The sequence below is a fragment of the Oryctolagus cuniculus genome, chromosome 12 (assembly GCF_051225735.1).
Source record: "Oryctolagus cuniculus isolate XC-2025 breed Fujian yellow rabbit chromosome 12, ASM5122573v1, whole genome shotgun sequence".
Taxonomy (NCBI): domain Eukaryota; kingdom Metazoa; phylum Chordata; class Mammalia; order Lagomorpha; family Leporidae; genus Oryctolagus; species Oryctolagus cuniculus.
Window position 1 is genome coordinate 20,486,851 of NC_142878.1, and position 25,417 is coordinate 20,512,267.

Below are 25,417 nucleotides of genomic sequence, written 5' to 3' on the forward strand. Positions count from 1 at the left end.
GGAAAGCCACACACAGGTTTTTTTTCCTAACATACATTTTCATGAGCTTCCTCAACACCCCTCATATGCACGGCTTTCAAAAATTTCTGCACGGAAATCAACAGCGCTTCAGTGCCACTGTCCACGCACTTTGTGAAGTGCCCTCATTTATACATATATATACATTTATATATATATATGTAATTTCATAATTTAAGACATTTAAGCTGTGAAACTACCAAACTCAGATGAAACCCAGTATTCTGAAATGCTGCTCCCTGTAGCACCCACACAGCAGCCCCCTCCCCACGCCCTCTCCCCACTCTGCCCTCTCCCTGACCCATCTGTCTTCCTCTCCTTCCTCCCCTTCCTCCTCACCCCTCCCAAGTGCAGCAAGGAAGAACACTGGGCACATGACTGGGCACATGGGGGGGGGGGGGTCTGAGACACTCAAGGATGCCAGAGCGTGCCCACCAGGTCCCTCCACCCAGCGCCCCCAGCCCCTATGGCTGGACCAGCTTGAATCACGCGTGACCCTCAAGCCCCGGCCTGTCCCTCCCCTCTCCACACATTCCTGGACTTCATCAGCAGGGAAGACTCGGAAGCCAGGCCGTGAACAGGCACCTGAGAAAACAAATCTCCCAACAACACAGAAGCAATTGTTCCAGCCCGAACCGGGCGCGCCCACCACCAGGCTACGGGGACTTCAGACAGCCTGAGCGAGCAGTCCTGGACCGACAAGCAGCTACAAACAACTCGCTCCCACCGCTCTTAGCGTCACCACAGAGCGACCACAGACAGAAACACGATCAATGCTGAGATTAGCCTGGCGCATTGAACTTGCAGCGTTTCACTAGTCCCCCATTATCCACACATCTCTGCCGGGGAAGAACCGGCTGTTCACAGAGTGCACCCAAGTTTCTGAGGTCAGAACTTCACCACGGAAAAGGAAGCGAATCCTCGGACGCATTTGTCCAGCAGCTGCCGCTGCAGTCTTCGCCTGCACAGAAAAAGGAAAGGAAAGGAAAGGAAAGAACTCATGGGCACCTTCGAGTTTCTGGAAGGCAGACACATCACAGAACCATCTGCACTTTGATTTGCTTAAAAAATTGCAGGAATTCTGAAAACAGGAAATGCTCAAATCCTGAAAAATGCTCAGTCAAAACTAACATAAAAATACGCCATTCTGAGACGCTGCGCCTTTCCTAAACACACGTACAATTTTCAAAGAATACTCCTGAAGTAAGGAGCCTGGGCTCAGCAGAGAGGCGGCCAGGGGGCTCCCCGCTGGGCACAGGCCTGGCGGCTCCACCCCCTGGATGCTTGGGAGTGCACGACGCCACCTCCTCCAGCAGGTGCACAGGCAGCAGCCCAAGGCTGTGGGGTGTGGGGGAACCCCGCCTCCTGGGGCTGCCCATAAGCCACAGGTAAGAAGCGACATCCAGCAACAAACTGGCCTGCAACAGGTGAGCCCCCGGCCCCACCGCAGGCTGGAGCCTCTGGAGGGAAGCAGCTCTTCTGAAACGAGAAGGAGCCGCACTCCAGGCTGAGAGACTTCTGACAACATCAAGCTGGCCTTAACTCCTAAAGCATGACGGCCAGTTACAGATCTTAACTGCAAACGACCAGCCCCAAGTTCGGTCACCCTCCCAGCCAGCCCTGTGCAGGCATCGGTGCCCGCAGGCCTGTGAGCCGCTGGCGTTCAGGCACTCATGCGCTGGAATCCCCCACAGGTGGACAGCGCACACGAAACCGCCTTCTCGGCACCGCCCTCTGCACGCATGGGAGCCTGGTTTTCAGGAGATCAGTGACGTGAGGGGGAAGGGAGAGAAGCTGGCCCAAGTCTGCTGTCCTGGCCACGGTAGGGTACGCGATCCTACGCCCCGCTGAGCCCTGCCAGCTCAGGTTTTCATTCTCTTCCTCCCCTGGGATGCAGAGACAGATCAATGTTATGTGACCCAAAAAAGCTTCTTCCCCCATTACCCACTTCAAAGAGGAAGAAGTAAATCTCTCAAGTTTCACGTAAGAAAAATCATCCCACGCTCAAGAGCCTCGTCCACTGAGGAAAAGCAGAGCTCCTGCGGAACTCCCGCATTCACGGGAGGACGAGACACACGGGCAGACACGGACCCCCCCGCCGGCTCCCTCTCGCCTCCTGGGCAGCAGGTCAAGGACACGTGTCCGCGGGGAGGGTGTGTGTGGAAATCCTCCGCTCCGCTGACACCCAGCGAAACCTTCCCAGGTGATGCGGACCAGCCACCAACCTAACGCGGTCACCTCCATCCAAGGGGGCTGAAAAACGGGCGGATGCTGCGTCAGTGGGCTCTCTCCACAGACGCCTCCAGAACACCGGCACAGTGCACATGGAAGGGATGACCTCACGGTGTACACCTGTGATGGGGGGGGGGGGCAGGGTAGGAGGAAGAGAGAAGGAAAACACACACACACACACACACACACACACACTCAACTTAGAGGCAGGCAGACCACTGGCCACAGCCCCATACAAATTCTGTACTTTACACATCAATTAAAACCTTGGCACTCAATAAATGACACTAATAAATGACATCAGACATCAGAGAGCGGCACAGTGCCCAAGGTCAGTGGGTCAAAGTAGCCAGTTACTATTCTGTGCGCATTTAAAAAAAGGCGCCCTCTCACCGACAGCCCTGGGGAAGGGGACCTACCCCAGGCGGCGTCTCCAGCTTGGCTTTCCCGTCCCCAGGCCACTTCTCTTCCCAGGGCCCAACACGTTACAGGAAACTGTCCCAAGGTCACCTGGCAGCAACGTCTCTGCATCACATGCCCCACAGAAGCCCCAGGCCAGAGCGTTGATGTCGTTGCCACGAACTCTAAATCCACAGCCTCTGGGCCCCACCAAAGGGGACCCAGGGAACCCCGGGCAGACGGGGACGCCCTCCCACAGTGTGCCCTCACGGTGAGCTGCATCGCCTTGAACGTGGATCTCTGGGGCCAGTGTCGGGGCACAGCGGGTAAAGCCACCACCTGTGATGGTGGCATCCCATACAGGCACTGGTTCAAGTCCCAGCTGCTCTATTTCCAGTCCAGCTCCCTGTTAATGTGCCTGGGAAAGCAGCAGCAGATGGCCCAAGTGCCTGGGCCCCTGCACCCACCTGGGAGACCCGTAAGAAGCTCTTGGCTCCTGGTATTGGCCAGGCTCATTTTGGGAGTGAACTGGAGGATGGAAGCTCTCTCTATATATAACTCTGCCTTTCAAATAAATAAATGCATCTTTTAAAAAATGCATTTTAACTTCTCATTTTTCTCTATGAGAATAAAATTTCTGCAAGGATTTTCCAGAAGATTCCTATGGGTCCCAGTTTTCCTGCCTTTTTAAAGTCTACAGTGCTATTCAGTGATCGTCAATACTCAGGAGAATCCAAAGAAAGACCCAAGCAGTCTCCAGGGTTGTGCTTGAAAAGGCAGAGGCACGAGCCATGATTTAAAAGAGAAAGCCCTCGACAGAGATCCCGGCTGAATCATTATGCCTGCTTCCAACTCCACTGGTCCACAGAGTCAGGCTGAAGCCCTCCAGGTACCCGGGGCCTTCACCGCAGGGCCTGAGGTCACTGGGCACGCAGCTCAACCGTCCCTGTGAGCAGAACGCTCCGCAGAGCACCCTGCTGGTCTTAGCCTTGTTTTCTTTTTTTTTTTAATCCAGTTTCTTGTGTACAGAGGAAACAAGAGTTCCGTCTTTTTTTTTTTTTTTTTTTTTTTTTTTTTTTTTTTTTTGACAGGCAGAGTGGACAGGGAGAGAGAGACAGAGAGAAAGGTCTTCCTTTGCCATTGGTTCACCCTCCAATGGCCGCTGCGGCTGGTGCGCTGCGGCCAGCGCACCACGCTGATCCAAAGGCAGGAGCCAGGTACTTCTGGTCTCCCATGGGGTGCAGGGCCCAAGCACTAGGGCCATCCTCCACTGCACTCCCTGGCCACAGCAGAGAGCTGGCCTAGGAAGAGGGGCAACGAGTTCCGTCTTTTGAAACATATATTATCTTTTAAAGACTGCTAGCAACTAAATAATGGTCACCATCTGTAGCTAATACCTCTGTAAGAGACAGCCAAAAATGTCAGTTCTTGGAGAAATCTCACGTTACAGGGATCACCCCCCAAAATCTCTGGGACCCCACGTCTGCACGTGACTTCTCACTTTGAAAAGATTCCTGCCGTTTCTGGATCATCTTGTACTGCGGGCATGTGCCCAGCATACACCAGAAAGAAGAGCCACAAGGCAAAACTAATATGCCTGCTACCATAAGGCAGCCTGCTAGTCTAACCCAATCAAAACAAGATGAGCAAATTCATTAAGCCACTTTGTAGAAACACAGTCCACAGAGCGCTCGCTCCGAGGCTGGAGCACAGACTGGAAGCAGCCGACGGCTCTCCCGCTCTTGCCGGCGGGTCAGGGGCCAGCACGCTGCTCACGTGGCTCTGGGGCTGCAGGGACTCTGCCACCCACAGGGACCTTCGTTCAGGATCACGGATGCCCTCACGTCGCTCACCCTTGTACACGTACCGCTTTTAATAGCACGTTTCTCTTTGGATTTCTTATAAAGCACACAAATAATCTGCATGTGAGACATTCCCTTACTTGCTATGGGCCCTGTAAGAACTGGAAGTAGCAATGGGGAAAGGAGAGGAATATTCATTTGGGAATTCTAGGAGCTGAAGGAAGGCTGGGGGAGCCGTGAGGGGGAGGGGGCAGAAAGAAGACTCACATCCCTCTGCGGGCCTCAGCTCTCTCTGGCAAAAAGAAAACTGTTCCATGACAAGACCTCTCGTTCCTCATCATACTGATGTCCAAAAGAAGGGGAAAATACACTCGAAGCGGCATTCCAAGCACCCCAGCTGTCTTGCTTCAACTACGTAACTAGCTGCACTCAACACCTCGGGATGGAGGGAAAAGAAGACAAACACCGGGAAGTCTGCAGGGACCCGAGACAGAACGCACGGATGGGCTGAACAGCAGCAGACGTCACAGGCGCGGGGGAAGCAGCAGGTTCTCCAGGAATCCAAGGAAAGGAGGTGCACACGGAAGCAGCAGGTGAACACACACACACACACACACACTCACACTCATGCTCACAGCCAGCACACACATGGAAGGAGCAGCCGTGATGAGGACCAGGACAAAATCATCCGAAGAATATTTTTCTGAAACTTCAGAGTGAAAAGATAAGAAAGCAGAGCAACTAATTTTGAGTAGAAAAATAGAGATTTATCATTGTCAACATGTTTGGGTTTGCTGATGCTTCTGAGAAGATTTTTTTTTTTTAAGATTTATTTATTTATTTGAAAGGCAGAGTTACAGAGAGGCAGAGGCAAGCAGAGAGAAAGAGCCAGGAGCTTCTTCCAGGTCTCCCACATGGGTGCAGGGGCCCAAGGACTTGGGCACCTTCCACTGCTTTCCTAGGTGCATTAGCATGGAGCTGGATCAGAAGCGGAGCAGCTGGGACTTGATCCAGCACCCATATGGGATGCTGGCACAGCAGGCGGCAGCTTTACTTGCTATGGCACAGCACCAGCCCCGTTCTGGGAAGATTTTTAGTATGACATACAAGATCATTTAAAGCCAAAAGCTAAGATTACTCTCAGCTCCAGGTCACAACCCTGCCCTCTTCCACTTGAACCCTTCTTTTTCTGAAGTCTGAAATCCACCTGCATCTCGTTCCAGGGCCACGAGTAGACACCCTGTGGACACTCTGAAGCACTCTGTGATCCACCTTACCCCGGGAGACAAAGACAGAAGAAAACCTCACGGAAGCTTGCTGAAGACCTCTAAGTATAAACTATTTCAAAGCAAATGGTGCATTCTTACTGGCTGGAGCAGGGAGCAAAGGACAGGGGACGAGATGGCTATCCACAGCAGACCACTACTTCCAGGGCCACGTGTCTCCATCCACACGGCGGCGCCAGCGCTGGGACAGGGTGCAGCTGAGTTAGCTCTGGGCCCTGCGAGGAAGGGGCCCTCTAAGGAGGGGAGATCGACAAGACACGGAGGACTCTTGAGAAATCCTCGCTCCTGGCTGGGAAAAGGAAGGGAGGGTCAGGCAGGACTCAGGCTGGGAGCGACACCTGTGCTAAAACCTAACCGGTGAGCAGAACATGGCTGGCAGAGGAGCTGCCCGTTCTGGTGCACAGAAGCCCAAGAAAACAGGAGGGAAGGACAAGGCACAGGGGTGGTGATGGAAGACAGGAAATCGGTTCTCCCGGGCTTGCCCGAGCCCTGACTGTATAGACTTCACCTGTACTGAAAGCGCCAGTCCCTCGAAGAACCCAACAGAATGTAAAGGGCACTTTCAAAACTCAGTAGGAAGTGGGATGAAAAGATAAGCTTATTGTGGTATAAAAAAATGTGAAAGCCATGCAGTTTCTTCATGCTGTGTGTTCGCCATGGACTTGCTGACTGCTTGCATTTGCTGGAGCCATGCCCTCGCATGGCTTCTGGGCCCCCCAGGCGGAGCTCGGCCGCCCATGCGTGCAGAGACCCCCAAAGACCACAGGGCAGTGCCGCCGGCGGCCCCCACCACAACGCAGAGTTTGCATCAACAGCTATGAACACAGCCCTGCTCCGACCAAGAAAAACAAGGTGGGGGGGGCTTACTGTAAGTGTATTTTAGCACCAAGCAAGTTCTCCGAAAGTGAGGCTGGTGAGTGTAAGGTGTGTAAAGTGGAGCACATAAAAACGCAGGTATCTGAGCACTGCCTGGAAATGCAGGTGCCAAACATGAAAGTAATTCAGCATGATGGGCGGTTTTCCCTGCTTCTTCCGAAATTCTCCTTCCTGCTCTGTATGTGTCCTTTCAGCATACAGCTCCTAAAACGCGGCATTACCTGAATCCAAATGACTGGCCTTGGACAGCGTTTCCACTACCGAATCCTCAGAGTGAAGTGAGGAGCGTTAATGACTGGTGTTAACAGCTCCCAGTGACAAGACTCCGCGACATAACTTACAGCCGCTCACCTGGGAGACCCCCCGCGCGTTCCGGCACCGGCAGGCCAGGCGCTCCAGTGCGTGGAGACACCTGCTAAGTGCAGAGCAGGCAGCAAAGCTCCAGTGTGCACCTGTGGCCCGAGTGGGAGCAACAGGAAAGACGGGGCAGCATCCTGACCCTCCCTGAGGGCAGGCAGCGGCAGCAAGCGTGGGGCGGGCCGGCTCCCGTGGGCTGACCGCCTGCCTGCTGTCTACGCGCCCCGGCAGCCCCAGCGGGGACCTAGTGTCCTTGCGCACAGTGTGACCACCGCAACTGAGCAAGCCAGTGCCAAACAGCAACCTCCGACCTTCTGCAGAAGGCGTCCCGGAGGTGACGGGGCCGCAGCACAGCGCTCCAGGCTTGCAAAGCCCAGCCTCGTACAAGTACAGCAGGATGTGAGGTTTTTGTTTTTGTTGTTAAAAAAAAAAAAAAAGTTGAAAACCATACTGGAAATTTCTGCAATTTCCAAAAATTTTTATGAAAACAAAAACCTATACATGGGTTTCAATTTTTGTACCAAAATAAACATTTCTTTAAAAGTCATTTTTACATGAACTTTCTGAAGTACCCTCATAATACAGCGACTCTGAGAGGCACAGGACCCCTGAGCTTTGGGTGGGGGGGGGACCCAGGAATCCTGGACTGACTGTGTAGCCTCACCCAGGCCCCTCCGGCTCCGGGCATCGCGGCTCCCTCACTGGTCCAGTGCAGATGACGTCACCTCCTCCAGGGCTGCCGGGCCAGAGCATCTGCCACTTAGCCCAGACATGCGCTGTGACCGGCACTGCTGGGGTGGGGGTGGGAGGTTAGGGAGTGAGAAGGAGGGCGGCACACAGACCATCAAGGTGATGAAGACTGGTGTCTGTTCGCTCCCGTCTGCGGGCAGATGGACATTTGGAGGGGGAGACTCACCTGAAGGGCACGCTGGCAAACACAAAGCGCTCGCGTCTCCCCCTCGGCCGCTGTTTACAGTATCAGAACATGCTGACTGCCTCACTTGCCTGCAGCGCTGCCAGCCTGCTGCCTCTCCCCCCATACAGCACCTAATACTGTGCGTCAAGATGCTCGCGTGGTCCCTTAGTATTTCACCATCTGATATCCTAGGACCACTGCTGGTCAGAAACGCTCTTCAGACTCCCTGGCCCCCATGCACCTCGCTGCGTGTCTCTAGGTTACACCTGCTCAGAACAGAGATGCACCAGCCCCCAGCAGGGCCAGGGCCCCCGCCCATCTACCGACGCCTAGGAACTGGCACCTGCTCCAAGCTAACAGAGCAGGTGAGTGAGCGGCACACTGCAGACAGCAGCTGGCCCCTGCTTTTCAGATGAGCTGAGGCCACACGGTTGCTGTTACGGGCACAAGTGGTACTGGGTACTGCCCGTGAGGAGCAGATGCCATGCAGGGGCAGGGGGGCTTCCCCTTAATCAATACTAACAGGAAGACCATGAGATAGGACAAGACTAAGCGACATGCAGGGGGCCTTAGGACCCAGGCAAAGACAGATGCGGAACCCAGGGCGTAAAGTGCTGGAAGCCCCTTGTCTGAGCTCTAAGTGAAGAGTAAGTGGGTTCTCTGAAGCACTGGCAACAAGGGAGCAAGGACAGCGGCGGGGCTGGGGCGCCACGGCCCCAGCTCATGGGGTGACAGGGCTTTCCTGCAGGTGGCAAGCGCAACTCTGTGCTCACGCTCACACCAGAGGAACGGACTCTGGATCCTTCCCGCGGGCACAGGCAGGCCTCCCCTGGAGTACTATGTCAATGGTGATACACTCAGGTCAATACGAAGGCTGGCAGGTGAGGATTCGTTTTTACTGCCTAGAAATCAAGTATTTAATTACCAGCACAATAGGTAATATAGGCAAGTTTCAAAAGAAAGTGCATCTAAGTTGTGAACACAAGAAAAATGTAATCCTACCAGTCACTTCCTTACATGAGTAACGTTTGGCATCGCTGTACTTAACGAGAACTCCCAGCCGTGGCAAGGACTTGGATGAAAACAGCATAAAACTGCTTCTGAACACGTGCAGTAACGGCGGGATTTAAGAACCACTGTGTTGCTGTCAGAAAGCCCAGGTTCAAATCAACCCTCACTAGTGACTCCAGCACTGCGACTGTTTCGTCATCCGCACAAGGATGAGTAATGGTCCCTCCCTTGGTCACAACTCAGATGTCACGGACAGGCGGGGCTCTGCACAGGGCCCCGCTAGAGTAAGCACCCGATGAAGGACGGACGCCATCGCCACCACCCAGCAGCCAGCCCCCTGGGCACCTCCCCGGGGAGAGGAAGAACCAGGCCACCGAGGCAGGACAGCCTCGCTGGGATTCCCTACTTTCCCTACTCTCCGGGGTGGGGGTGGGGGTGGGGAGGGAGGGGGAGAGAGAGAGAGAGTGCGAAGATTCAGATCCTGTTGTCTCCTCCTTAAGGACCTGGAGCTGCAGGTTCTGATCAGGAGCCTCCACTTCCGTTCAGAGGGAGTGCAGTGCCCTCTGAGTAGCAGAGGTGGAGAGGGGAGCAACGGGCCACGCAGCGCGGGCAGACAGGGCAGCTGTCAGTGATCAGAGGCCCACGTGCCTCCTGCAGACCTCGCCAGAACCGCAATCTGCACAGTGACACCGCCAGAGGGCCTGGTCTGCGGGGGATCGGTGCCAGCCTTCCCACACCACTGCTGCCATCACAGCTCAGCAGGAGACGGCCACGACCCTGCAGCGCAGGGACAAGCCCACCCTGCACACAAGGAACGGTGTGGGCGGAAGAGCTGGCCCTGCTCCCCCAGGAGACCCTCTGCATGGTGTGCACATGCAGGGGATGCCCGGGGCCGCCGGCAGCCAGCCTGGGCTCACCAGTCTCTGACTGCTGACTTCTGGGCTGGAGTGGTGTTCACCCCCAAAACACCTCTCCAGCCACCATGTGGCGTGATACCAGCAGCCCTATCAGAGCACCGGGCTGGGCCCCAGCTCCTCCACTTCCTTTGCAGCTTCCCGCTACTGCACCCTGGGAGGCAGTGGAAGGTGGCTGCTTGGGCCCCTGCACCCACATGGGAGACCCCGACGGAGTTCCAGGCTCCTGGCTTCAGCCTGACCTAGCCCTGGCTAGCGTTTGGGAAGGGAACCAGCGATGGAAATCTCCTCCCACTCACCATGTCTGTATACTGCTCTGCCTTTCAAACAGATAAAAATAAACAGATACCCAGTCCTTCCTTTCAGGCCCTCCAACCCATAATCTCCAGGCCCGCTGCCACCTCTCTGCTCAGCCACCCTCAGGGGCCTCCGCGGACACTGCTCACCCCTTCCATCACAGGCTCCACTGGATCTCCCCCTGTTACGAAGGCAGCTTTGCCCCTACATCCAGCCCTGGACTTCTCCTTGGTGGCCCCTTACCAGGGTTCATTTGTTTAAAGTCCACGAAGGCAGGAGCCACCGGGCTGCCACCTACCACATCCCAAGCCTAAGCACCCGTGGACTCAAGGCCAACGTGCCAGCCCTACTTCCCACTCCCTCTCCTGCCCCAGGCACTCCAGCCTCAGCCAAACCCCTCCAAGTTCCCAACCCCCGCTGCCTTTATTACCTGTGCCCTGCAAAAACCCAAGTCACCCTCCACACCCTGCTCCAGGGCTCCCGTCCCAGGAAAGCCTGCCCGCCTCCCAGCAGCGTGCGGCCTCATCAGGCTTCACAGCCATACGGCTCGGCCCCCCGCCCCCGATGAGGGGCGTGGGCTCCAACGGGCCACTCGGAGGGAGTCTCATCTCACAGCTCATCCAGGGAACAGTAACGTGGCACCTCTAACAGACCTTGGCACACAGCACACAGCTCCTCACCCCATGTTCGCCGGACCCTTGGAGTGCCCACGCCTGGAGGGCACCTTCCTTCCCTGGGAAACCATCTTCGTCAAAGAGCAGCAGTAACAGCCTCCCCCGACACGGACGGAGCAGCCCAGGTGCCTGCCTGAGTTTAGAGGGTAGCTGATTTTTAGGACGCAGTCAGGTCCTATCTTTAATTAAAGACACCCATGCAGAATGCAGTAAATAAACACAGGCAGCATCCCACCAGCCTTGGAGTACTTTTAAGTTTTAGAAACTACAGAATTATAAAAACTACAAACTTAAAAAACTCATCACATGGACATTTAATTATTTAAACTTCTTTTACACTGAGTCGATAAATTCTGAATGCAAATGTTGTGCCCTTACACGTTCTAATCCTTCTGATTCAAAGTAGAAAACGCAGGGCCAGGCACTTGGCGCAGTGGAGCCCACGTCGGAGTGCCTGGATTCCAGTCCCAGCTCTGCTCCTGATGCCAGCTTCCTGCTAATGTGCAGCTTGCGAAGGGACTGGCGGCAGATAACGGCTCAGGTAGCTGGGTCCCTGTCACCCACGTGGGAGACCCAGACTGAGTTCCCAGCTTCTGGTTTGGGCATGGCCCAAGCTCTAGCTGTTGCGGGCATTTGGGAAATAAACTAACAGATAACCACCAGCACCACCAAACAAAACACATCCAGTTAAAGACAGATACTTAAAAAGCAGAAAATACCAAAACTCTCCAAATGGAATGTTGGCTACTCTGGCAACTAGAGGCATTTTTTTTCTGTCTATGGCCACGTGTTCGACTTGGTGGCAGTAACTGGTGGATCCCTGCACCCTGGGGACTGCGCAGGTTGCTGGCAGCAGAGAGAACGCGGGCCCAGCCTGGACCCGCACCATGCAGGAGGCACCTCTGCCATCGCTCGCTTCTCACCTGGCCTGGAATCACCCTGCAAGACGTGCACGATGCGTCAATTATCTCAGGCACTGTCTCACCTTCTTAGTGCCGCCCCTCACAGACAGGTACGACCCAGCTAAACCAGCTTTCCAGCCTGTCTTTTAACCACTCCAGTGTAGAGTCGAAACCCCCAGTGCAGGCGTCACCCTGGACCCACGGGATGTGCCAGTGTAGACTACTGCCTCCGCCACTCGAATCCGTTAGTGCTTTAGCTCACATCAGGTGACCTTTGAAAGCCCGGCGATCTGTGTCATCCATCAGCTGTCCCGGTGAAAGCGGCTTACATCCCAGCCTCCCAGCCGACGGAGGCACCGCCCTCCGCTAAGCTGGCTGCCGCCAAACTCAGGAGAGAATACTGATCGCAGAGTTGAACGAATGCAGGCCAACTCGTGGCTCATGGACCGACGATAAAGTGAGGCCACAGGTGCCTTTGCTGGCCAAGATTTCAAACCGTACAGGACGCAATGTTTGGAATAGTTCATTCCAAAGGCGGAAGCTGTGCTTATCAGAATAATCAATAACCTAATGGGAATTTAAAAAAAAACTCAAAGAATTTCTTTCCTCCTTGTCAGGTCTGATGGCTGAGCCACGTGCAAAGGTGGCAGAGGGTGGCTAAGCCACCCCAAATACGGGTTAGAGCAGCACTGGGGCACAGCACGGGGGCTGTGCCTGGTGGAGGTGGCTCCCCGTGCTCCGCGGGCACTGGCTCCAGGCTGACCTCCCCATCAGCCTCTGCGGCTGGCTGGCCGCTCCCTCTCCTCATCTCTCGTCCCCAGAGCCCCTGGCTCAGGCGGGGGAGTCAGCCTTCTTCATGAGGGGAGCTGCCTTCTAAGAGAGTGTGGCGGACTGAGCCCGATGTCCCGTGGACTCCACAGCTCGAGGCCCTAACTCCCCGTGCACCCCAGAACGCATCTGGAGCCCAACTCTCTAAAGAAGCAAAGGTGAAATGAGGCCACGTGGGCGGGCCCTAACCCAGTCTGACTGGTGTCCTCACAAGAGGAGGAGGAGCCACCAAGGGCACAGAGGAGAAAGCCGCGCGAGGACACCACGGGCCAGCCACCTGCATGCCAGGAGAGAGGCCTCCGGAGAGACCAGACCTGCCAGCACCTTGACCTTGGGCCTCTCCCTCCAGGACTGAAAGAAACTGCATTTCTGCTGCTTAAGACACCCAGCACCTGTCTGAGGGCAAAATGAGAGGCTGCGGCACCCACGCAGGCAACACAAGTCACACGGTGCCACTTCCGCACCACAGAGCCTGGCCACGACCCATCCCAGCACCCCCCAGACTCAGGGGAGGGGAGCCTTCCCACCCCTACGGAAGGCCTGGCGTGCCCACACACGCACGCACACACACACACACACACACACACACACGGGGACAGGAGGAAGTCACTCTGGCAATGTGGGACGGACGTGCGGAAAGCTGCCACCGGCCTTCTTCTACCCGATCTCCACCGGCTACACCACCAGCAGGGAAGCCAGCAGCCCCCTGCTCAGCGACGCGGCCACCACCACTGAGCGGGGTCCTCTCCTGCAGGGACAAACACTCGCGGGCCAAGGGCATGAAAACCTCGCTGGAGAAGCACGAGCTGCTGACACGCTGCAGTCACCTGCGCTGGGCCTCTCCTGCCTGTCTGAGCCACAGAGCAAAACAGATTCCATTCTGGGTGGCACCCAAGCACCCGCGCCGCGCCACGCAGCGGTCCCATGTGCTGCAGCAGCAAATGGCCCGTGGGACCACGGGGGGACAGCACACCCCTCTCTGTCTGTGGGCCTTCGGCAGGAAGGGCCTCTCCTCCCAGCAATCAATCAAGGGCTCTAACCTAACTGTATACCCAGGACAGGCTCTAATTACCATTAGAGGGTTCTGAGTCAGAGGACAGGAGGCAGCACCTGGGAAAAGCACACAGCCACTGCACGGAGCGCCTGGGAGCCCAACACGAGACTGCCCACGCCGGCTGGATTCGGTTAGACTGGGGCTAATCAGAACACAGGCACTAAGCCCACAATACTGATTTCAAATCCCAGCGACAGATTCTGCATGAGCTGAAAAGCGCGGAGCAAACAGAGCGAAGCGCTGGAGAGTGAGATGCATGGTGCCAACGGCTGCAAGGAAACCTCTGCCAAGCCTAGCTCCTGGTGGGCTCCAGCCCACTGCCAAGAATGCCCCTGATGCATATGTATTAGGTTTGTCACCCCAGAGGCCTGCAGGCCACAGGATCTGCAGCCATCATGAACAGGCATTAATGAGCACAGCCTTTCAGTGCCATGGCGGCGCAGTGCGGTGCAGCTCGGAGCGGCTGGTGGCATCACAACAGATGGCCGGCTTCCCTTCCAGGCGGAACTTTCTGCAGGTGACAGGCCACTGTTAGGTGACTCCCACCGAGAAAAGCAAACGGAAGTTGACATCGGAACAGCTGACTGGGTGCAGGGCAGGTTTAGGCTCCCGGGGAGCCTCTGGCTTGGGCCCTAAGGGTTGCTTGCATTGCTTCCAAAACCGCAGCGGTGCCACAGAACTGGCTGGCGGAGGCCCGGCCCTGCCTCCAGGAGGAGGGGACTTCCGGAGTGCCCAGCACCCTGAGAGAGGTGGAAGCCAGGGTCCCTGCCCTCCAGAGGACTCTGCGGGAGGACCTGGCCGTGCCGGTGCATTCTGGTAGAACCTGACTACCACTGCAGGCACGTGGCAGGCAGTGCGGCGGCCACGTTTGTTTACACTTCTCTGTTCCCTTTGATAAACTGTGTACAGACTTCGCCTCCTTAACCAACGCATACTCAGGATCTCTGGCTGCAGGAACAGAACCCGCTCAAAGTGGCTTAACCAGAAAAGCGGGTGAGCAAAACCCGAGAAGGCTGGGGCTCTCCAAGGAGACACTTTCTCTAAAAAGCTTCTCCTGATTACTCCGTCTAAAGGGGCCCCAGCGCCTGTACCCTAGCACTGTGCCCTGCTTTTATGCTGTTTCCCACAGTGCACGCTCTACCTGCTGTTGGCCTGTGCATCTCTCCCGGCAGAAGGCAAGCACCACAGCGGTGGTTAGGGAGGTCGCCTGGGGCCAGGCCCGGCGCTGGTCCTCAGCCAGTCCTTTCTTTCCGCATCACTGAGTGAGTGCTCGGGCACATGGAACCCAGGACGAGGTGTGCCCGGAGGCCTCCAGCGGCAAAGGGACCAGGAAGGAGAAGCAGGCCAGCCGCCTGGGGCTCCCACCCCTTTCTCGCTGCCTCCATCCCTGCTCTGCCCTCTTCCGGGATTTTGCGTCTGCTGTCTCACACCTGAAAACCCTGCACCAGTCCCTTCATGACCCAGCCCACCCCCACCTCGCACGTCACTTCACCCAAGTGCGCTTCTCCAGCCTGCTCCCTGAAAGTCAGGCACACCAGCCTCCAGGTCTTACAATACTCCGAATCCCGCTTCCTTCTCACCTGCATCCTGGCTGGCCCTTTCTCACCCTGGGGGTGCCTGCTAATGCACCTGCCACCACGGCCTAGGCTGCGAGCTCCCGCATCTGTCTTGTTCACCTGTGTGTCCTTTCGGACACAGCACAGCATCTCACACCGAGGGTGTGCAAACACTGGGAGAACAAGTGACTGTCCATCAGCAACGGCTGCTCACGAGGGGGCTGTGACCGAGCCCAAGACACTAATTCACCAGGACACGCGACGGGGCTGCTGTATTCCCAGAGCCCGGGACAGCAGACTCCTAGTAAGTATCTGTTGAATGAACAAATTCCTGACTTGCGTGATGCCGCTCCACCCCCTTCTCTCCCCACATGGGATGCACGAGGATGAAAACAGTATTAAAGGAACATCCCTGAGCCGTCCGTAAGATGCGCACTGATTTGTCATAATTTACTGGCCACGCAGCTCAGGACATTGTCACACTGTCACATCCGAGTGGCTGAGACAGTGGCTGGGAACAGTAGACTCAGCTAAGAACTAGGAGATGCTCTCTACTCTTACAACTTTCAGTAGGAACAAAAGAACTAACATCATTCTAAGCTTCCCTTTTCTTTAGAAAGAGCAGATTTCTCCACACCTAAGAAACCTGTAAGTAACTAGGTCATTAGAAAAGACTTCACAAAGTTATTTTTCTCCCTTACCAATGAGGTCCACCGAGTTCCTGCTGCCTGCACTGGAAAGCCAACCCATGCTTCCGCGAGGCCACACCGCGACCACCAGCATAGCAGATGCAAAGCCACTATCTCAGTGTGACAGTGCTGGTCTCCTTCAAACACAGTAACTGCTGGGGGATGGTGCTGTGGTCCTGTGTATGTGCGAGTCTTAGCTTGTGGATCAAATATATTTGACGAAGTCGCTGGTTCTATGCTCACTGGCAGACAGCATCCCCATGTGGCGATCACGTGATGAAACACAATCAAAAATGGAAAGTCCTCGCCAGGGGCGGCGCGTCAGTCTCCGTGCGTACAGAGATGAACCAATCTGGGAAAGTCAGACCAAAAACCACAGAGCGACACAGACAGCCACATACTCCAAACAAGGCTAAAGTTAGCAAAGCAAAATATAGCAACCCAAAGCCTGCCACATCCCAGGCCTTAACAGTCTGCAGAAGCGCCCGGCATCCACACCCCCAGATCACCCCGCACGCGGAGTGGCTGCACAAAACCTGTTGTATTTAACAGAAGCAGAAGAGCGTTCAGAGGGCTTCTAGCCTGGAAGAGTTATGAGTGTTTGCCGTTTCTGGGCTCAGATGAGAGTGGCGGCTGAGAGAGAGAGAAGTGTTGGGGTGTATTTGCGGGTTTTCTGCCGCTGCCAAAGGGCGAGCTGGCACAGGCAAAGGGCTGGGGTTACAACAAGCAAGGCATCCAGAAATTGGAAGCAGCGTGTTGAAAAACTAAAAACCGGAACTCCTGGGCCTGTCGGAGAGAACGCTGGACAACAGGCGAGCCCTGCCCCCTCCTGCTCACATGCGTACACACGCGTACACTTCAGTTTCAGCCACTGTGCCAAACCCGAACTTCTTTTTGTGCCCAGGATCCCTTTTGTCCATCTGGTGAAGCCCACCAAGCCCCTGTCAGAAGAATGTGTTTAAATGAATAAGCCAAAACACAAAGGACTGCAAGTGAAGGCGGTTACACTTAGCGGCCAGCACAGCTTTAACCCCTGGTGGTCACGCAGGTGCTTCTGTGCTAACGCGCGGAGCAGCACGTCTCTCGGCAGGTCTTATGTTGCCTACACTCATAAACAGAAATGCTGAACTTCAGATGAGCACTGTGAGAATAAAAATACATTTTTTCTCCATCCCAGTCCCAGGATTCCCTGTATTCCACCTTAGGTTAGGAACCCTCGGCTGAGACAGCCAATGAACACGCACGAGGTGAAGCACCACATGAGAAAAACCAAAGCGTTGCAGAACGGGCTACCCACCAGCTGCCGAGTGAAGGGGGCTGACAGAGCAGGCACGATTTCTCCAAAAGCCACCGCGGGCTGCCGGCCAGCAAGGGAGCGGCGCACTGCACACGGAACCCAGAGAGGGCAGCCTGCGGGACGGCAGGCACACTCTGCTGCACTTTGAACCTGAGCACGAGGACCCAGCTCAGCACAGGCAAACCACGAGCCTGCGCACAGTTCCTTCCGGGAGCCCTGGCTTCTTCAAGCACGCTAGAAAAAGGCTGAGCACCGACCCTCAGCTTCCAGGCCCAAATTCTATCATCATCCTAACATCGCTGCCTTCCTTAAACTTGGGACAGCAAGTTCTACCCAACCTGGATGCTCCTCCTGAACAACCTAAAACAAGTGAATCCAACTCTTCTAAAAAGCCTGGCCAGGGCACACCTATTCCGTAAGAAGCAATCGAAAGCCTGGGTCTCGTCTGCTGTGAAAACACACGATGTGTTCTCCTTTGAATTCTGGTGCCATCACTTCTAGAGCACACACACAAAAACACCAACAAACATCACACTCTTTGGCAGAGGGAGATTACCGGCACATTTTCCACATCTGAATCAACAACAGAACCAGCACAGAACGAGCGCCCTGGACGATGACCTAAGCCAATCACAGCTTCTTGCTGCTGAAGACACAGAGACGAGTAGGAACTAAGACAAAATCACACAGCGACTCCCAAGAGAGCAGGGCTTAAATTCATGCTTTGCTTTGCCCACTACAAAGAACACATTTTCTCTCTCTTTTTCACTCTCTCTCTCTCTCATATCCCGAACCACTTTCCCAACTTTGTCAGCCAAGTTTTAACTTTACAGCAAAAAGACCCAATGGTTACCCAGTCATTATCTCCGGCTTCTATTAACCCCTGTGCACTACGCGAGTGGCTATGTGGCTATGATAACACTAAGTGGTTGGAATCGTGAAATGGTTAAATTCCACTGATGCTCCCAGGGAGTGGTGCCCTGCTGGCATCCTCAGGAAAAGATGCAGAAGCGCTGTGCCCAGATCGCCTGTACCTCCGTCCACTCTGCGGGACTCCCTAGGAGCGCGATGAAATTCGGAACAAAGCCAGAACGGTCACTCATCTGGTTTTTATAAAGGGGCATTTTAGAAGCAAAAGCTTCTCTCAGTATCAAACACTGGGCATTCTTAAGATCAGGAAGGGTATTTTTAATAAAGATTTATTTATTTATGTTAAAGAGTTAGAGGAAGAGAGATCATCCCTCCGCTGGTTCACTCCCCCAGATGGCCACAACAGCCAGGGCTGGGCCGGGCCAATGCCAGGAGCCAGGAGCTTCCTATGGGTCTCCCACGCGGGTGCAGGGGCCCATCACTAGGGCCACCCTCTACTGCTTTCCCAGACCATCAGCAAGGAGCTGGATAGGAAGTGGAGCAGCCGGGACTCAAACAGGCGTCCATATGGGATGCTGGCATCGCAGGAGGCGGCTTCACCTGCTGCACCTCAGTACCAGACCTAGGAAGGATTTTATTAACAAGACAGTCTTCCAGAAATTCTCTCTGCCAGTGTCTGTGTGCTAGGGGATCAGACATACACAGGGGACGTGAGCCAGTATGCAGAGCCAGGGCACCGCCTCAAGTCCTAGGGGTAGGATGTGACTGAGTAAGTCTCTCTCAAGATCTCCCTACTTTGTATTTCACCCGCGCTCTTCTGAAGAGCCAGCCATGTCCTCGCGTGCACTTCCTCGGAGAGGCCTTTCCTGACCTCCAAGCAAAAGCAAGCAAAGACTCATCTCAGACACCCAGCTCGCCTCGCACCACGCGTGAACTTGAGCAACCGCCTTCCTTCTGGAAGCCTCGATGTCTGCGTGCACGCAGTGGCGCGGCGAGCAAGTGTCGCGGTGAATCCCGCACCCCTGGAAGGAGTCCCCTCTCAGGGGACCGCCTTCGGTTTACCTTGTCACTCAACTACTTATTTCCTCCGGTCTGCGCCTGCCAGGGTCCCCACTGCAGCGCGCTGGCTCCTAGTAGGTGCAGGAGTAACTGCTGCGTGTGCGGTGCGTGCCACGGCCGCACCAGGCGCCCCGCCACGCCTCCCGCAGCCGAGGACCCGCGTTCACGCAGCCCACCTCCTCCGGGCCCAGCGCGGACGGCACCACCTTTCGTGGCCTCGGAGTTGCCCCGCGTTTCCGGCCTTGAAGACAAAAACCTTCCCGGGCCCGCGCGCGGCTTTTCCGCACCCTCTCGGCGGCGACTTCCTCACAAGGGCACCACGAAATCCAGTCCTGCCCCAAGTCCATCTCCTCCTGGGTCAAGTTCAGAGAGTCAAACAGCACACCCGAAACAGAAGCGCACAACGCGAGGCGGACGCTCTGACCTGTGTCTTTCCAGGGCCATCCAGGGGCAGGTGAGGGAAAGACGCGCGCGCCCACCGCACCGACCACCGCCGCAGACGCCGGAACCAGCTGCGCCGCGTCTAGAAGCTTCTCGGAGAAGCCCCTCCCGTCAAGATGAGTGTTAGGTCGGCACTCACTGGAGGTACTCAGTCACCCGGACGCGTTCTTCAAAGTTTCCTGAGTCTCTCGTGACCCCGGGCTCCCCGGGCGCGCGTGCGGCGCGGACACAGGTTCCCGCCGGCGCAGCCCCCTCAGGAGCCGCGCGTCCCGGGGGACAGCGCCCAGCCGGCGGCGCGGACCCCGAGCCGCCTCGGCGCCCAAGTTTGCGGCGCGCACCCCGCCCCCGGCCCGCTCTCCGCCGAGCCCGCCTCCCCGGGCTTCCCGCGGGGGAAAACAATAGCCGTGTCACCAGCGAACTCGGGGAGTAGCTGCAGGCTCTAATTGCTGCCGCTTCCCAGCGGCAGATAATTACTGCCTTCAAAAAAAAAAAAAAAAAAATGTGGTTTTCACCCGCGGGGAGGGAGCCCCCGAGCCTGGGCAGCGAGGCGGGCGCGCTCCCCGCCGCCGGCAGGCATCCGCGAGGCCGAGCCGGAGGTAGGGGGGGGACCCGGGCACCAGCGGGTGCGGGAGCGCCGCGGGGATGCGGTCACTCCCGGCGCAGGGGGCTGCGCAGGGCCGGCGGGCCTGCCCGGGGCACGGACACTTCGCTGTCCCGGCCGCGGCTGCCCGCGGCGGTCACCAGAACAATGCGCACAGCCAGCGTAGCTGCACAGCCCGCTGTCCGCGCGGCCCGAGCCCGCAGCGTGGCGCGCCGAGTCCGGGGAGCGGAGAGACCCAAGGCCCACGGTCCGCAGGGGCCCCCGGAGGGGCCCCCCGGGGAGGGCGGGCGCGGGGGCTGGCTCTCGGCTCCAGAAGACGCTCCCGCGAGGTGTCCGCGTCAGCGGCGCCCGCACCCCGGGCCGGACGCGACGCGCCCGAGAAGTCGGGCCCCTGCCCTCGCCGCGCCGCCGGAGCCCGGGTCCCCGAGTGCCGCGCCCCGCGGGGCCGCTCCAGCCGGCCGCCGCCACTTCCTCCGCGCGCCCGGCGCATCCCGGCGCCCGCCGCAGCGCCCCGCGCGCGCCCGAGAGCGGGCATCCCGAGCTCCCCAACGGTCCCCAGAGAGCGCCCAACCGTCTCGCCGCCCCCCCCCCGCTGCCCTCCACCCCGGCCAGGGTCCCCAGACTCACCCCAGGACCACCAGCTCCCCGTATTTCACCGCCTCCTTATTGGGGGCGCAGGGCTCCTCCGGGCCGGGGGAAAACATGGAGCCCCGCTCGTCCGCCGCCACCGTCTCCTCCGCGATCCCCGCCGAGTCCGCGCCGCCGCTACAATCCCATCCCGAGAAGGGGGTGAGCGCCCCGGGGAAGGGCACCGCGGCCAAGGGGGCGCGGGGCGGCCAGTCCCGCGGCTGCTCCGTCGTGGCTGTGCGGCTGCGCCCCGCCTGGCTCCCCGGAGCTCCGCACGCAGCGGCCGCCCCGAGCCAGACAAGGCAACAAATGGGACCGGGCAGCAGGCGGACCTGCCCGCGCCGCCGCCGCCGCCGCCGCCGCCGCCGCTGCCTCCGCCGCCGAGGCCCCGCGGGAGGGAGCGGGCGGGCGGGGGCGGGGCGGGGGCAGCGAGCGGGGCGGGCGGGGGCAGGTGGGAGCCGCCCCGCCCCCGGCCCGCGGGGCGCCCCCTCCCCGGCGCGTGGGGCCGCCCGCGCCCACTCCCCGCCCCCTCGCCCGGCGGCGGCTGCGGCCCCCGTGTTATGTAAACATAGAGTAAAAGGGAAAGGAAGTTCTTAAAGGAGCAGCTCTGTTTTTGTTTTGTTTTTTTTTTTTTCTTTCTCCCTCGCTCCCTTCCCGAAACTTGGAGCGCGGGGTCGTCAGCCCCGGCGTGAGCTCGGTCGCCGGCAGCCGGGGCCCGGCCCACGTTGGCCCCGGTTCGGCCGGCTGGAAATGGCACAGCTTCCTCTGGGGGGGGTTCGAGCGCGGGCCTGCGCGGGGTCACCGAGCGCCCGCAGCCACACGCACCGGGGTCGTGCGGGGCTCGGCTGAGGCGGATGCGGCCCCCGCGGCTGCTGTCTGCAGAGCGCCGCACACGGCTTAAATAAAAAAAAGTTGTTTTTTGATCCATGCGCTACCCGCCTTGCCCGCGCCTGGCTTTGGCGGATACTCTCCCGAATGGAAAGGTTCCTTTATGACCATGATTTAATCCCTGCGCTGTTTGCTGCCTGCACGTTTTTAAGTAGTTAACTACCGGGGCTTTAAACTATCGGGGACTGCAACAGTGTAGTGCGTGCTGTTTTCCATCATTCGGGATTTTATTATTCCAACATCCACTAAGCGCTCGTGGTAGAAGAACCTCTGCGTATCGTTGCCAGTGTCTGCCTCTCCCGGCTGTTAAACACTGCAGGAGCTGCCGCAGGTATAACCACAAGGTTGGGTCTGACCCTAAGAAATAATAATAAAATAATAATAGCAGTAACCTTCCGTGGGGCTTTTAAGGACTCCGTGTAACACCCACCCACAAGTTAGGACTGTGGTGCCAGCATGCCTCAAGTAATTTTGCTCTGGTTACTAACTAATGTTTTTAATTACAGCGCTAGACACAAATCATTCCAAAAAGCCACGTGGTTGGCAAGTCAAAAATAAATGTGATCAGTTAGCTGATTTCAGCTACTTCTAGAAATCCTATCCTTACCCCGAATGTAGCCCGTGCTCTGTAATTTTATGTGTTGTTGAAGCCTGCCATAGTTTTAACCAACTATCCTGTGCTAAAGGTGCGAATTCTTTGTCCTGGCTGGTGCCGGGTGTGAATGTTTGTGAATTTCTGCTTGATGGATGTGATCTCCATCTACCCCTTGCCGCTGCCCACCCTACAAACGTGTGAGCGCTCAGAATCCTGCTGCAGGCGCTCCCTTCCCGCCGCTGGGGTACCTGGCTCGTCTGCCTGCCTGCCTGCCTGCCTAACTTCTCCAGGCCGCTCTCCAGACTACAGCCCCCCTCTTGTCTCTGGCATGCTGTGCCTTTGTGCATTGCTTTACACAGTGCTGGCTCCATTTCCTGCTCGCTGGGTTCTGCATCTGCTCTTGGGAAGATGGAAACAAATATTTATTGGCCTCCTAGTCAGCTCCAGACGAGTTTTCCATGGGGCATGCCAGTGTGGGAGGGCCCTGGTTTCCAGCTGTTGCCCCCTGCACCTGTGACTTCCAGGGGGGTACCTCTGGTGCTTTGTGGCCTGCCTCTGCATCCCAGTGACTTAAGGAAGTGTGGCTCGCTGTGAGCTTTTGTATCAGTGGGGGCTTTTTCTCCCAGGCAGGTCAGGGGTCACAGGTACTTCAGTTCCCTGAACCACTCTTAGCCCTGAAAGCTTCCCACTGGGAAGGGGTATTCTGTTGATCTGGTTTGATGGACATTGTTTGTCAGTGGCCAGCACCATCTAAAGGGAGCATATGCCATTGTCTGATTTAGGTACTTGGTGCTTTTTTTTTTTAAGTTCCCTGATTTTGCCAAAACTCCCAAAATTTTTTTTATAAAAAAAAAGACATTTATAGCCGGCGCTGTGGCTCAATAGGCTAATCCTCCACCTTGCGGCACCGGCACACCGGGTTCTAGTCCCGGTTGGGGCGCCGGATTCTGTCCCGGTTGCCCCTCTTCCAGGCCAGCTCTCTGCTATGGCCAGGGAGTGCAGTGGAGGATAGCCCAGGTGCTTGGGCCCTGCACCCCATGGGAGACCAGGAAAAAAAGCACCTGGATCCTGGCTCCTGCCATCGGATCAGCGCGGTGCGCCGGCTGCAGCGGCGGCCATTGGAGGGTGATCCAACGGCAAAAGGAAGACCTTTCTCTCTCTGTCTCTCTCTCTCACTGTCCACTCTGCCTGTGCAAAAAAAAAAAAAAAAAAAAAAAAAAAAAAAGACATTTATTTATTTGAAAGGCAGAGTTACAGAGAGGCAGAAAGAGAGAGGTTGGTCCTCCATTTGCTGGCCCGCTCCTCAAATGGCCACAATGGCCAGAGCTGAGCCTATCTGGAGCTAGGACCCTCCTCCTGGTCTCCCACGCAGGTGCGGGGGCCCAAGGACTTGGGCCATCTTCCACTGCTTTCCCAAGCCATAGCAGAGAGCTGGATCAGAAGTGGAGCAGCTGGGACTCGAACCAACACCCATATGGAATGCCAGCATTGCCTGCAGCGGCCCTATCCTCTATGCCACAGCACCGGCCCCAAAACTCCCAATTTTTAACTGTCGGCAATTCATTCAAGCTTTTTGTTTTGTTTGTTTGGTTGTTTTTTCCCTTTAAACACGAACATGGCTCCACCCAAACTGTGTCTGTTTTCTAGATGGCACTCGTGGTCCCCAGACTTCGCTGTCTGGAGTTTAACGGACACACAGGAATAAAGGCAGTGCTCAAAGGGGGGCGAGGGCAGGGCTAGGAGGGTGAGAGTCGGGGTGCAGTGCAGACAATACACCTGAAGTTCCCAGAGGATGAGAGATGTCCCTGCTAGCACCTGTCTCTGCCCACCCCTCATCAGCATTATGGGCTCTCAGCACCCAGCACCCCGGCTGATAGGAGGAATCTGACTGCAGCTGAGTCTGTCCGCTCTTGGTTGTAATTGATTTAGTTAGTAGCTCCAGGCTGGTGGGACAATCTGGCTCTGCCATCTGCCGGCCCCACGGAAGGCCAGGGCGGGTTTGGCCGTCCTGGCGTCCCTCCTGGCCACGGCATTTGTGTCCCCTCCCTGACCCATGCACAGCCTCCCACGGGGAGCTAATGCTATTTCTTGGGCTACCAAAAGGCATATATTTACTTTACAAAGAAATACTACAAGGTTTTTCATTGATTTGTTTCCCTGTTACATTCAGCTCTTTTATGTGAGAATTACAAGACTCAGTGGAAAAGTTTGTTTTTCTTAACCATACATTAAATAAAGTTGGTTCAGTACCTCCCAGTATTTCTGTATGAAGACTCTGCATTTTAGTAACCCGACCTTTTATCTTACACACTTATGTTTACAAAGAATAAAGAGCACTTTGAAAAATATCTATTTGGACAAGCTGATCAGGGCATACTATTTCATGGAAGCTTGGATTACACTTCATTATTTATTTTAAGATTTATTTATTTATTTGAAAGTGAGATTTACAGAGCAAGAGAGAGAGGGAGAGAGTGAGAGAGAATCTTCCATCCGCTGGTTCACTCCCCAAATGGCTGCAGCTACTAGGGCTAGGCTTATCCGAAGCCAGGAGCGAGGAGCTTCTGCCAGGTCTCCCACTTGAGTGCAGGGGCCCAAGCACTTGGGCCATCCTCGCTGCTTTCACAGGCTGTATCCAAAGTGGAGCAGGTGGGCCGGCGCCGCAGCTCACTAGGCTAATCCTCTGCCTGTGGCGCCGGCACACCAGGTTCTAGTCCCAGTCGGGGCGCCGGATTCTGTCCCGGTTGCCCCTCTTCCAGACCAGCTCTATGCTGTGGCCTGGGAGTGCAATGGAGGATGGCCCAAGTGCTTGGGCCCTGCACCCGCATGGGAGAGCAGAAGAAGCACTGGCTCCTGGCTTCAGATCGGCGCAGTGCGCCAGCCATAGTGCCATTTGGGGGGTGAACCAACGGAAGGAAGACCTTTCTCTCTTTGCCTCTCTCTCTCACACTAACTCTGCCTGTCAAAAAAAAAAAAAAAAAAAAAGTGGAGCAGGTGGGTCTTGAACTTGCACCCATATGAGATGTTAGGGTGGCAGGGGGCAGTTTTACCTGCTGTATCACAACGTAGGCCCTACATTTTATTTTTAAACTATATGTTTTTGTTTGTTTTGTGATTGAGAGAGTATTTTGTCAAAAGTTTGGAAAACATGAACGGAAGTACTCTTTAAAAATCTTGTTTAAATCACCCATAATCTTCTTATCCAGAAAAAATCTTGTTTATCATTTT

General features: G+C 56.3%; 1 protein-coding gene across 3 annotated transcripts in view; it reads right to left on the reverse strand.

The window, feature by feature from the left end:
* The window catches only part of PELI2 (pellino E3 ubiquitin protein ligase family member 2), a 144,459-nt gene extending 123,274 nt beyond the window's left edge, over window positions 1-21,185 (reverse strand). The window contains exon 1 of one of the 3 annotated variants that reach the window (XM_051822914.3): window positions 20,707-21,185. In XM_051822914.3, the coding sequence (XP_051678874.2) occupies window positions 20,707-20,783 (77 nt within the window). In that variant the 5' untranslated portion in view covers window positions 20,784-21,185. Of the gene's footprint in view, window positions 1-19,461; window positions 19,917-20,706 lie in introns of those variants that run through there. The other 2 variants (XM_051822915.3, XM_008269703.5) reach the window with 2 other exon arrangements.
* Between the last annotated feature and the right edge of the window lie 4,232 nt (window positions 21,186-25,417).